This window comes from Tubulanus polymorphus, chromosome 4 (genome assembly GCF_964204645.1).
Source record: "Tubulanus polymorphus chromosome 4, tnTubPoly1.2, whole genome shotgun sequence".
In the NCBI taxonomy this organism is placed as follows: domain Eukaryota; kingdom Metazoa; phylum Nemertea; class Palaeonemertea; order Tubulaniformes; family Tubulanidae; genus Tubulanus; species Tubulanus polymorphus.
The window spans coordinates 15,822,959-15,836,199 of record NC_134028.1 but is presented as its reverse complement, the minus strand read 5'-3'; the positions used below and the strand labels follow the sequence as shown (position 1 = coordinate 15,836,199).

Below are 13,241 nucleotides of genomic sequence, written 5' to 3'. Positions count from 1 at the left end.
TTATTTTGTAGTCAAATAACACCAAAGATAAACATTTGCTTATGGTTTACATCCAAAATTTCGTAGGGTACAAGTAGGCGCAGCATTGGAAACTATTTCATATTTTCCAAAAAATATTTTTTTCACAATATGAAACAAGAAAGAAATTCTAAAAATGGGCTTGCTGACATGGTTGTACTGAAAGCTTGCTTGGTGGCTTTGTATTTCTGTAGTAGAATTAATCGAACTTTATACCGATTACTTAATAAAGAGCTAAGAGATCGGTGTTGTCTTACATCGTTACATGAAATGTTACATATGTTGACTGGGAATCGGAATGGTTTTATTGTAGACGTGGACCAAGTTAGTGCAAGCTTTTGGATAGTTGTTATTTGAATATTGTAGTGTCTTAACAGAATCTATCATCATGTTGATAATTGCTAGATTACTTATCGGATGTGTTGAAATGATTTTGCCTAGAAAAATTTACAGCTGAAAGAAATAAATTGCCCATGGGCAAAGTGTGGTTTACCTTGAAAGCTAGAGGTTGTTTGGAGTAAGGGCATTGCTTGAAAAATCTTTTTAATTCGTGACTTCAAAGTTCTAGAAGTTTATATTGTATTTTATCTTTCTTAAAGAATCATTTAGTAGTCAAATAAGACCAAAGATAAACATTTGTTTATGGTCTACGTCCAAAAATTTGTAGGGTACAGGTAGGCGCAACAGGGAAACTATTTTATATTTTCAAAAAAATATTTTTCACAATATGAAAAAATATTCAAATAAAATTCATATGATGTCACATGTCAGAGGGTGGCTGAATATTGAGTCTTGGGAACGAAACCTCTTCCAATGTATGGCTAAAACACCGGGGCGTAGATCGTTTTAAATCCTGGAATTTACCACTACAATATTCAGACCACGACCTATACCAATAGTTTGCTGCTTAGTATTTTCAGGTCACAAGAAATTACAATTTATTACAAATTCTATCAATCAGAAAACACAGTGCTCATCTGCTACGACGATTATTTAGCCTGTTATCATACCAAACGTGCACGCGCCAAGCAGCGTTACAGCACCATATTGTAGTCTGTATGAGCGTGTGTTTGTGTGTGCAACAGTCTAATTAATGTTAGCGCACCCGCGCACGTGGAGGCCTTGTGTAGTGAACTTTCGCTTCACTTCAATCTCAATCAACACAATCACTGGGTATTAAAAATACGTACCGTGATTTTACATGAATTGGCTCAATGCCAACCTCATACTGCTGACAAAGGTAAACCAAAAAGTACCGTTACATTTTATCCTATGGTGGAAAATCGGAGCATTATGAAATGTGGAGGTTACAGGCAGTTCTTTATGTATAGTAATTAATGGGACACCCTGTAGATGAAATCTAGTTGACTGAGGCCTCGTCGCAGCTTGAGTAAATTTTTCATAGTAAATTTAGAATCCATAGCGATTTGAAAACAACCTCATTCATTTGTATGGAGTGTAACGAGCACACCCAAAATATTGTCAGTGACTAAGGAACACAGAGAAAATTAACTGTTGTCGATGAAACTGGAAAGAAAATTACTAACTCTATAAAGGGGTCATGAAGAGGTTTTGGAGATATGGCTAAAGTATTTATTATCATCAATTATAACCTATTTATTGAATTATTAGTAAGAAATTATTTTTGCATTCTTCAATTACTGTTAAAACAAGACTTTTGATCGGCCGCGCTGATTTATTCTCAACCCGGAAGTGTAACGTCATTCTGAGAACCAGTAAAAAACAACATCGTGTAGTGTATAGAAACGGGTTGTACTATTACCTGGAAGTTGAAGGTTGTTTCTAATCCTGTCTAACTGCTGACCAAAGGAGAGGTAACATGAGATTCGCATGTAGATCTAACAGTCAATGCTCAACTAGGTGAGGTTAAAATATGGGAGGGCATATTACCTCTCCATTGGTCAGCAGTTAGACGGAATTAGAAACAACCTGCAACTTCCAGGCAAGTCTCGGTTATTTTTCCAATTCTATATAACTGCTGACAACATTATGCTGACGTATTAGGTTCCATGAAATGTTCAACTGCTGTTAACTCAATAATGTTTAACAATCTTTCACCACAGGTGTGGAGCTCCACACTAATGCATAAAACAGTTTTCGTATACACGAATATTCCAATTCAAATAACATTGAAATTTGATTCATCAACTACTGGTTTCCTGCAATATTTTCTAAACACTGACTGATATGACCATCCTGCCATTTTCAATATAGATTGTATATGAGTATTATTTCTTTCCTGCGTCGTAGTTGCCGCTGACCTGGTACCGTGAGACGTAAAAATGTTCATGTCTTACTCCTGCCCTTGTAAGCATTACTCTTATCCACCTTGACAACGTATCTCTGCTTATAGGTCCATGTGGTTTCACATATGAAATAAAGAGTTTTGTTGCATCACCACGCAATTTTTACTGTTCGATTAAGGTAAAAAACTTTACAATAATTCACAATACAAAGATGTCTGTCTGGTACATAGGCTTTTAATGTTATCTCTTAATCTTTTAACATTATTCTCTTTTTAACACAGATATTTACTTCTAATTAATTAGACAAAGGGGAACTAACTCTAGCTAATTATTGCAGTTAATTACTCATTACTGATTTAAAGTTTATGATTGGCTAAAGTAACACTAAAACTAATACCAATAAGTAAGCCAAGGTTAACTGATGCACTATTATTAAGTGGACTAATTAAGTTTCCTTTAATTTGGTAAGTGAATTTCTGTTACTCAAGGACTGATTTAAAGTTTTTGATCTGCACACAACACCAGTAATTCTGTATGTTATAAATCTATATTCAATAATATACAAATGAATTTCTAGGTAAAGTACTTAGGTGGTGTTAAACCCAATCAAAAAAGATTTTATTCGGGAGGCAATTGTCCAGGGGGCAGTTGTCCGGGGGGGGGACAATTTTCCTAAAATCCAGATATAGAGACTGTACTCGCTGACCAGTTAACAGCGCCAGTAATAAAACAAGTTTTAATGTGAGATCTTTTAGCGACAGACTAACTGCAGGAGACAGACCTTTCAAGAAATTCAATACTGGTTCTACGGCCCAAATAACCCTATTTCTGGGTAAAGCTGGCTCTAAATTAAATATACCCCTAATGAATCGACAAACTATGGGTACCTGACCAATAGGAGTTTTATCTAGATACAAAAAGGTAGAAAGTGCTGATCTTGCTGTATTAATGGCACTGTAACTTAGGTCTTTAGAATACAACTCAGATAAGAAATATAGTACATTCATTACAATGTCAATTAATGTCTCTAACTTCCTGAAAAAACATTCCGTCTGTTGTTGTACTCCCGATATCCTCGTCGCTAAAATATTAATCTTCGGGAGCTCACACATCCGTCTGGATGGATGCCTAAGAAGAGTGCTGTGTTCTCTGGAAGATAGGAGAAGAGGATAATCAATTAGCATCTTTACACATTTAGAAAACCAAAATTGTGAAGTCCAAAGAGGTGCTTGGATTTTTTGTAGCGTCTTGCCAACAAAAAAAAAGGTGGGAACACATAAACTAACTCTTCATCCCACAGCACAGAGAATGGATCAACTGCTTCTGCCTGTGGATCCAGTTTCCAGGAGAAAAACCTTGGAACCTTGTGATAATTCCGGGAGGCAAAAAGATCAATAGCTGGCTCCACCCAAAATTTGAAACCACTTTCTAAACACTCCATCATTCAGACCCCATTCATTGTTATCATGGTAAGTACGGCTCAAAGTGTCTGTCTCAGTGTTTTGGGCTCCTGGCAGATAAGCAGCTGTCAGCAATATACCTCAAGCCTTGCACCAAACCCAAGGTTCCCTAGCTTTAGCATTACATTTTTCCCTTCTGCTGCCCATATTATTTAAGTAGGCAACTGCGACTTAATCATCATTTCTAATCAAGCTATGAGTATCCGTTTCCGTTTTACACAAAGCTTGTAGGGTGAAAAGGGCAGCTTTCATCTTAAGTTGGTTAATATGCAGTGCAGCTTCCCAGCTAGACCAATTTCCCCCATCTTCCTTTTTCCCTCCACATCCTATACTACTAGCATCAGAAGTGAGGAAAATTTCTGCTGGGGGCCTGGAGAGAGGGTGGCTAACTTTCATTATATTATGAGTCCACCACTGTAGATCCTCTCTGCACTCTTGAGTTGAATTTTAGCATTAGTTTCAAAATTTTTTCCCTTCTTTCTTGAGAGAGGGACATAGTCATTTCTAATGAATCAGTAACCACGCCAGCAAACGTAACCCTTTGAGCAGGGAGGGTCCATCCTTGATGTAACAGGATGAGTAATGAAACCTGTGCAATCAGAAACCTCATGGGTATCCCTGACGGTCTTTCTGCACGGTTGTAAAGTCTGAGCGACCATTAAAAAAAAGTCATCAATCAAGGTAACCAAGTGATGGCCCTGCTTCCTCAATGGAGAGATAATCGCTGTTCAATCTGTAAAACTATTTTTCTCTCGATCAAAAGTAGTTTCCAGAATTCAAATTGTGGCGCCCTATTTACTGTATTTTGCGCCGCTATCATTGGTTAAAATTCTATTCGTTTGTTATGCTTCCGGTAACTGTCCGGGCAGTTGATATTGAGTCCTGTGATCTGACGTGTAGCTGGCGGCTGTTCTTTCCTTCATTCGTTAGATTTGTGTTTCAACCGTGCTGTAAGTTTTCTATTTTCGACCGTATTCACTGTTCACTCATTGTAAATTAATGTTTCATTTCCCTTATATATTTGAAAATCTAGAATTCAATTATTTCGAACACTGAAGCTTTTTCATTATAGGCTATTTCTGATTGGCATTTAGAGCATTCGTTCTTTGTATATTTTGTAGAAACAGCTTGGTATGTTGCGTAAATAAACAGCTCGTTTAGACCAGAGACAATTTGTTCTGGAATCTTTTTGGGCTGCTACAATCACCTTGACCATTTGAGTGAACAACCTCGGAGCCGATATTAGTCCATTAGTCTATTTGGCATGGCGTTGTAGAAATAATATTTATCTCTCCACCTGACCATGAAATATTTTCTAAATTGCTCTGCAACAGGAATACGATGATACGCATCTTTCCAATCAATAGTGGCCATATAACAGTTAGGAGTAATCAAGTTAATGGCAGAATCTAGGGTGTCCATCTTAAAATGATGATATACAATGACCTTATTAAGTTCAGTTAGATCTAAGATAACTCTCCAAGAACAATCTTTCTTATTTCTAGTAAATATGTTGGATACAAATTGATCTTGTTCTTCTTTTGTCTCTTGAATGACACATTTCTGGAGCATATTTTCAACTCCCAAATCAATCTTGTGTCATCAAAACAGTACAGTTTAGGTTCTCTTAACTAGTTGGGCACATTCTCAAATTCTATTTTGATGCCCCTAACCAACGACAGAATGTGTCGATCAGCATAAGTGTTTTCCAAAAATCCAAGAACTGAGCAGTTCTGCCAGCTTTAAAAAATTTCACACCTGACAGCTTTAGCCAAGATGGACACCTTATATTCATCCCACTCTAGATCAAAACTAGTTACCTGCTGTTAGTTACTTGTTCCTTTCGGCCTTCCTTCTGATGTCTTGGTTGCTTTTGTATGACCTTGCTATGTTGCTGCGGCCTCTTTGGTACTGATGGTATTGTTGGTTGGAGTATTGATGATTGGAGAACTGTTGTCGGGAACATTAATGTTGGTAATGGTACAAGCCACCCCCTCGTTTCACTAAAAAATGAGGTCTCATTTTATTATTCTGTATTTTAGATTCACGTTGAGAATAGTTAACGAATAAAACCCACAGTTTCTTCTGTAAAAACAGTTTATTGCCTCACAGTTTTTGAGGTTCAAACCTCATCATCAGAGTAACAAAAAATGAAAATTTTTTGTTCCTCGGTTGATGAGGTTTAGTTTGAACCTCGAAACAGAAGCCTGTCATTGGACATCTTATTTAAGAATAGGGGCAAGTTGTGCATCGACAGGGGCCCCGTATCCTCATCCTCTGCATACATAGCCGTCAGTTCAGAAATAAGATCCTGATGTGAATCATCTGGGATTTCCCCTTCTTCTTCAATCACAGGAAACAATTTTGTAAGAGAATTTGCAACTGGGAATGGACTATCGCTCTCAACAGCATCCCGTGCTCACTGGCACTACCCGCAGCAGTAGCAGCAGGGCATAACCTGGGCCAATTCGGTGCGGGTACACCCTGAATGGTAGGGCACATTTTTTTGAACCTAGAATCTATAACATTGCCCACTTTAGATACAATCATAGCCTCAATTCCATCGAATTCATGTGAATTTTCATCGTGAATTTCAAGCGCCGGTGAGGGATTGCCCCCAATACCACGGTTAGAAAGCTTGTTTTTATCCAACTTTCTGGTCCGTGACATAGTCTTACTAATTTTAGCGACAGAGGCACTCTCCTTACTCAACTTTTTAGCTGAGTCACCATGATTTTGAGGAAATTGTGAAAATCCACTTACTTCATCATTCATTGCATCTTTATCGACTGTTCCAGTCCATCTCATCGTCGATTCAGACTCTCCACCAACCGCATTTGCAGTTTGAGATAGCGGCTTGCTAAAAAGCGCCTCGGCAAAGTTAAATTCTTCCAATTCTTTGGCCATGATCGGCACTGGTAAAATATTTGAAATGACGGTGCGGTTTCGACAAGCGAACACCAGAAAAAAAATCCAATTGCCTCCACCAACAAAAATTTTTGTTACACAATGTCAAACGTCTAGCGTGCGCTTAGATGGCCTAACAAGAGGACTGCGCCTTGTAAGTTAGGTTTTGACACCGATAAACGAAAATTCAATCCATTAAGTCCGAATGATAGAACGACAATGCTCTTCGCTGGAATCAAGCATGCAATTGACTATCAAATCTACGCATGTGTATCTCATGGAACCTCATAATGACTTCAGCAGTTAGATAGAATCTTACTCATCTTTTAAGGAGTCAAAAAAGAGGTTAGTTGAAGGGCAAATGCCATCAACAAGGGAATTAATTTTAGAAAATTATTTGACGCCTGCGAAAAAAATTTAGAATTTCTGGGCTAAACTAATGTGGAATTGCAAATTTGAAATCGAAGTTTTAAGAAATTTGGGGAATGATGAGATTTGGCGATTGGGTAGATGATACAGGTCTTCGACTCTAGTAGTAGTTTAAATTTTTTTATTGAAAATTCTCAATAATTGATCGCGAACTTGCGACCGACTTCATTTACTTATGCCTCTAAGCTGGTCTGCAACTTCATAGCCTCCATGGTTGAAGAAAGAGCTCTTCTGATGTCTGCTTCATCATGACTTCGAACATATCGTGTGGCCTAGCCAGCCGGCCTGGGCCACGGGTTTGGCTGTCGCTCGATATCCTAGAGTCTTGAGTCTGGGTGGGTTGAAGTAGACATTGTCATTTAAAATAACATGCTTATGTTGTTCTGTATGAATTACCCGTGTGTCATGTATGTTGTATTCATTTATTTTAAAATTTGTATTTATTGAATTTGGGAATTTTATCCCGGAATTTCAATGTAAAGGGATCAATAAAGAATTGAATTGAATTGTCACCTAATACACATGCCATCAGAAGACGCGGAGCCGTATATGACAGCTATGCTATTATAAATTGCTAATCTCACGAAACCTGCATACTCCTTATATCAAACATATTGAAACGTTTGAATATTGAAATTATATGTTTACACATTTTCATATTGACCGCTTGTAGCCGCTGATGAAATTCACGCCGGCCCTACACACATCGTAGATAGCTTCGTCATTCCACCGGCATGCCCACGTCAGGGTCTGACTTTTATATCAGACTTCCAAATCGTGTATACATCCGCCATTTAACCGAATAATCCGATTTACTTATCATTTCTATTTATGCCTGCCGCTTCTGATATAATCATACATCCTTTACTATTACAATACGTCTTCTAATGATATTCAATGCAATATAACATTTCGACGTTCAAATATAGGTCATTATATAATCACAGGAAGCCATTCTACATGTATGTCAATAATATTTTGCCAGATAGCTTGTTTGTGTACACATAGACCTGTGACGTTTTGCACATCGATTTACGGCTGTCGTTTGTAAAATGACGCTGAATGGTTAACATTGTTTAGGTTTCATAATGGTAACGTTTTATAAGGCGTAAAAAAAAAAGAGTGTGTAAAAGTTATTTTCAAATGTAATATATTCACAAATACCAAACATGCTAATGGTTTAAATTTTAGTTCAGCCGTTACTGAGAAATGCAACTTAATCAATTTCAGAAGATGCTCACTGTTATTGTTTACGTAAGTTACCTGGTGTGATTTCCTGACGCCATCTTTGACAAACACTCATGGCTTCCCGACATTTCATTAGATATTTCATAGGGTATTTTATCATTTTGGAAGTGTTCTTAAATAAATTAACTCTTTCCACTGTATACTTTTGCAGCTGTTGTAAATTAGATGATAAACATATATTAGCGAGTAGCACCATTGGTCTGTGAATTCTTAGTGATGTTTATTTCATCAATTGTACATAGCCTACACATGATAGCATGCACACGTGCTTGTGTTGTCATAGATAGCGTTGTAAATAGCACCAAGGGGGGTGTGTACGAGAAAAGGAGTAAAGGATAAATGAATTACTGATTTACGGCTAATTAGAAAACCTTTATTCAATCATTCAGATCTCAGGTCTTTATATATACTGAAGTTTCTTCTGGTTAAGTAATCATGGAAATTACAATTCAGACGGCATGTGCCCTTTAGTTAATGATGATAGCGCATGTTAAAATTTTTCTTTTTCAGTCGTCTAAAGGGCAACTTTGTGAAATGTCACCGAAAATCTTTAAATTTAGTGCAAACCCATTTTAGTACATAGCTCAGGGGGAATTAAAGCTACCGCTAGAAAAATCTACTTACCATTAAAGGGGAGTTCTGTGTATTGTGATTTCCTCCAGTGCTCACATTTGTCTTTTTGATATGATCCCTTAAACTGCAAAATGAGAAATGATCTATTTATTCATCTACATGCATCCTATTTGATTGGCAGCACAGGTGTAACCGGCGGGTTGTTGTATCGGCAGGCTGGCTGGGGGAACTAGCATTTACACCAGCGGTACAGGATTCCATCCATCAGGAACAACAAGGCAGTTAAACCTTATATGTACAATCTTTATTGCATCCCGGAATGAGAATGATTATCATAGCTTTACATAGTCTTTATATACAGAATCATGAGTATAATGTGAGAACTAGGAGTCAGACAAGTTGTAGACATCAGGACTCACAAACAAACACCTAGAGACATGTTTGAGAGACATTAATTAATTATCGATGAGCACTGACTATAGCTAATTATCGTGAAAACATGTTGAGTAATGTCACATGTTGATTACGATCTTAAAGCACATATTGACACTATAGTCATAAGTTATATTATATTATCATTATTATTATTATTATCATTTATAATATGTAGTAGAGCTATGAAATGTTATGAACTGTTCGATATGACATTGTAGATCTATATGATTATGAAATATGCAAATTATATCAGGGTGACAGATGCCCCCTTGTCCAATTAAATTTGGTCCTCCAAATTTGCGGAAAACGCAGATGCTATAACTTCATTAAAACTCCTTCCACTGCGAGAACGTGTAAAATTGAGTTCCACCGTGCGAAAATGTGCAAACGTTGGACAGTAACATCCAGATTCTCAGTCATTCACGAAAGAGTCACATGTTGTCGTTATTTACGGATGATGCGATATTACGTTAACTGTGATTTTGAATGATCTGCAGAGGATCCCCGAATTCTGGTTGGTTCTGCGACGAACAGAAGTAGCGACGTGTTGTGTAGTTATAGCGTCCCGAAGATCAGTTGGTGATGCAAGTTGCAAGTAGTACGCATTTCTCTGTTTTGAAGACCTTTCGATTACTGACTGGAAATAACTTCGTGACACAATGATAGTAACATGCAACATTTGACATCAGAGCAGAGTTCAGGCAATGACACAACACGAATACAGTTACCCTTGTCAACCAAAAGGAAAAAATTATCATCATCCAAAATAAGTGGCCAGGTGTAACTGAGATTATATATTTGTCCACATAAAAATTCAACCAATTCATCTTCATGTTTTAGTTATACTAACAAACAAAAAATATGAACCTATGAAAATGAAAATTGCCGATTAAACCTTTAGTATAGTCGAAATAGTTTGTTGCGAAAAAAGTATAGATACGCACTGTCCTGTAAGTAGATGAATTTGACTAATTAACCTTAGACATATCCCCTGAAAAGTGTTCCGTATTCTAATACTTATAGTACGAAATGAAACTAAAATTGATTTATGCTGATTGGAATTAGATGCCTAGAAAAAAAAGAATTGTGAATCATACTATTTAAACCGGCGATAACTTTTTTGATCGTACGGTAGTATCTTATATCCAAATTCCTATAATTTTCTATCATGTTCATCTGACCACTAATTCGAGACAAAGAAGAAACTGTATTACCTTCGGTTGACAAAAAGTTACCGTAATGCATTGTATCCACTGAAAAAGCAGCAATGTTCATGATCAGTACGGCCATCTCGTCACAGGTGTAGTTGAATACGATCTTCTCGTGAGGTCAACGTTCCAGTCACAACCAATAGTTTAACAGCTTCATCTGTACTTGTGTAAGTCACGAGGACTTAAATTTGGGTTCTCCACCATCTGTAACCGTCGATCTGTGAAGGTAAATCCGGTTCTCCGCCATCTGTAACCGGCTGGTTGTTGTATCGGCAGGCTGGCTGGGGGAACTAGCATTTACACCAGCGGTACAGGATTCCATCCATCAGGAACAACAAGGCAGTTAAACCTTATATGTACAATCTTTATTGCATCCCGGAATGAGAATGATTATCATAGCCTTACATAGTCTTTATATACAGAATCATGAGTATAATGTGAGAACTAGGTGTCAGACAAGTTGTAGACATCAGGACTCACAAACAAACACCTCGTGACATGTTTGAGAGACATTAATTAATTATCGATGAGCACTGACTATAGCTAATTATCGTGAAAACATGTTGAGTCATAAGTAATATTATATTATTATTATTATTATTATTATTATTATTATTAATAATATGTAGTAGAGCTATGAAATGTTATGAACTGTTCGATATGACATTGTAGATCTATATGATTATGAAATATGCAAATTATATCAGGGTGACACAGGAGTCATTTCGGATATGGATTACAAGTATGTACTGTAACCAAGTTGGCCTTGGTAAATAAAGTACATATCATCTCTTAGAAGATTTTACATAAGCAAGGTAGATTTAATTTTGCAATTGTTTTTCATAGATAAAAATCGCCGAGTGTGACATCACTCCATTCGTTAATCTGCCTTATTGGGTACAAGTTAGCTTGTCCATCCATTTAGCACCTAAACCGGTTAACCATATCGACTATTTATCAGCAATACACTGCCGATCTTCTATTTCTGGTGATGACTTATAATAGGCCAAATGTTACTGCTACTACTGTTTCCTTTGAGGGCCTTTCGATAGGTAGAGCCCTGACATTTGGCGTTGAATCATCACCTTACAGAGTGACAACAACATATAATTAGCAGTGACGACAATTAAGTGTAACACCAGTCATCGGTGATCACCTCCGGTGACGTTCTCAATCCACACGCACGCACGCACGCACGCACACACACACACACACACACAGGTAAAATTTTTGTATTGCATAAATGAAGGTGACATCACCTGAGTTGCTTAGGTCAAATTGATGTTGTTCCTGCGGTAACTTTAAGTTTGGGTTGTATTCACGGGTGGATGATTTTAAAGATTGGATATCAGATATTTGAAAACCATTTCAACCATTCAATTTCATTCGATTTCTCAAGATTAAACGATATCAGTTAGAAAAATGTTACAGACCAATGTTTGAAAAAAGTGATCTAATTGAGCTCTTAAAAACAGTATAAATATGAATTAGTGGAAATCAAAAGTTTGTTGTTGAAGATGGCGCTAGCTAGCGCTGTTGATCCCCATTGATCAACTATGCGGAGGAGGATGTTGGCTATATTTGACGCTGTGGATCGAGTCCGTACACAAGGAATAAAAGCTGTTACCGCTATGTGAATCTTTTTTTGCTGTCCCGGCGCTATGGATCGCTAATTTCCATTTCCCGTCCCCGTAGGGCAGGGACTTTCGGATGCATTACGATTGACCAAGTGGAACAAGAAAACAATATTCACCAGCGGAAGAACAACAGTTACGCAAGATTAATTATGCACATTTTGAATCTTGAACATAAACTACTCGGGACAAACAAAATCAGAAGCTGCTTTATAAGTTATTCAAATTTCAGGGCAGTACGGCCGGTTACTGTTGAAATCAAGTTCATCTACTGAATGTGACTTTCAATAGTTTCATTCATGATAGGATATCTTTTAATAGTAAAGCAATTTAGGCCTAAGCTTAAAACGCTTTTAAATGTGACACCATGTCTTCCCATGACCATTCGACAATTAAAATGTCGGTCTGTTGATGCACGCGTTAAAAACACAAATCTGCTCCGTGGGAAGCATTATACATTACTACACGTAATTGATACATTATTGGTAAACGGTTAATGCCTTATTGCTGACAATGCAATCGACTCGCGTTGTGCACTAAGTATCAAAAATATCAAAATCATCAGTGTGGCAAACTAAATACAAGATAGCCGGGCTCCAACGATTGCTAACGTTAGGGCATAAAAAATGATGGGTTCAAATGATGGTTCGGATGCTGTTCAGCGATTCCATGTGCATGTGTTTACAAATACAGCAGAGCATGCGCACAGACAAAATGGTGGAAACTCTCTTGTGAAAAAAAGAATCGCGCGTGGTGTGTTGATATTATTTCGGTGTTTAAATGATGTTTTTTTTCAAACAAAATAAACTCTATTCATCAAAATGTCTCGTTTGTTTTGTTATGTAATTAAACTTCGACCGTGTCATCAGTATTTCTTGCGAATGTGATTGAGCCTGTACCCAGTAAATTCGAGTGATATAATCAGACGGAATCTCAGCTGGCCAATTAATTTACGCAGGTTTTAACGTAATAAGTAGTGACTGTCTGAACCTGCAAAGAAAGATCCGGCCTTTTCCCAATTCCAAAAGTTCTCACTGCGTACTTGTGTCCATAGCACTC

General features: G+C 37.3%; 1 protein-coding gene across 4 annotated transcripts in view; it reads right to left on the bottom strand.

The window, feature by feature from the left end:
- LOC141904778 (exocyst complex component 7-like) overlaps nucleotides 1-13,241 on the bottom strand; it is a 221,742-nt gene that overhangs the window by 157,960 nt on the left and 50,541 nt on the right. For all 4 annotated transcript variants that reach the window (XM_074793438.1, XM_074793437.1, XM_074793435.1 and 1 more), the window contains exon 7: nucleotides 8,954-9,026. In XM_074793438.1, the coding sequence (XP_074649539.1) occupies nucleotides 8,954-9,026 (73 nt within the window). The remainder of the gene's footprint in view (nucleotides 1-8,953; nucleotides 9,027-13,241) is intronic.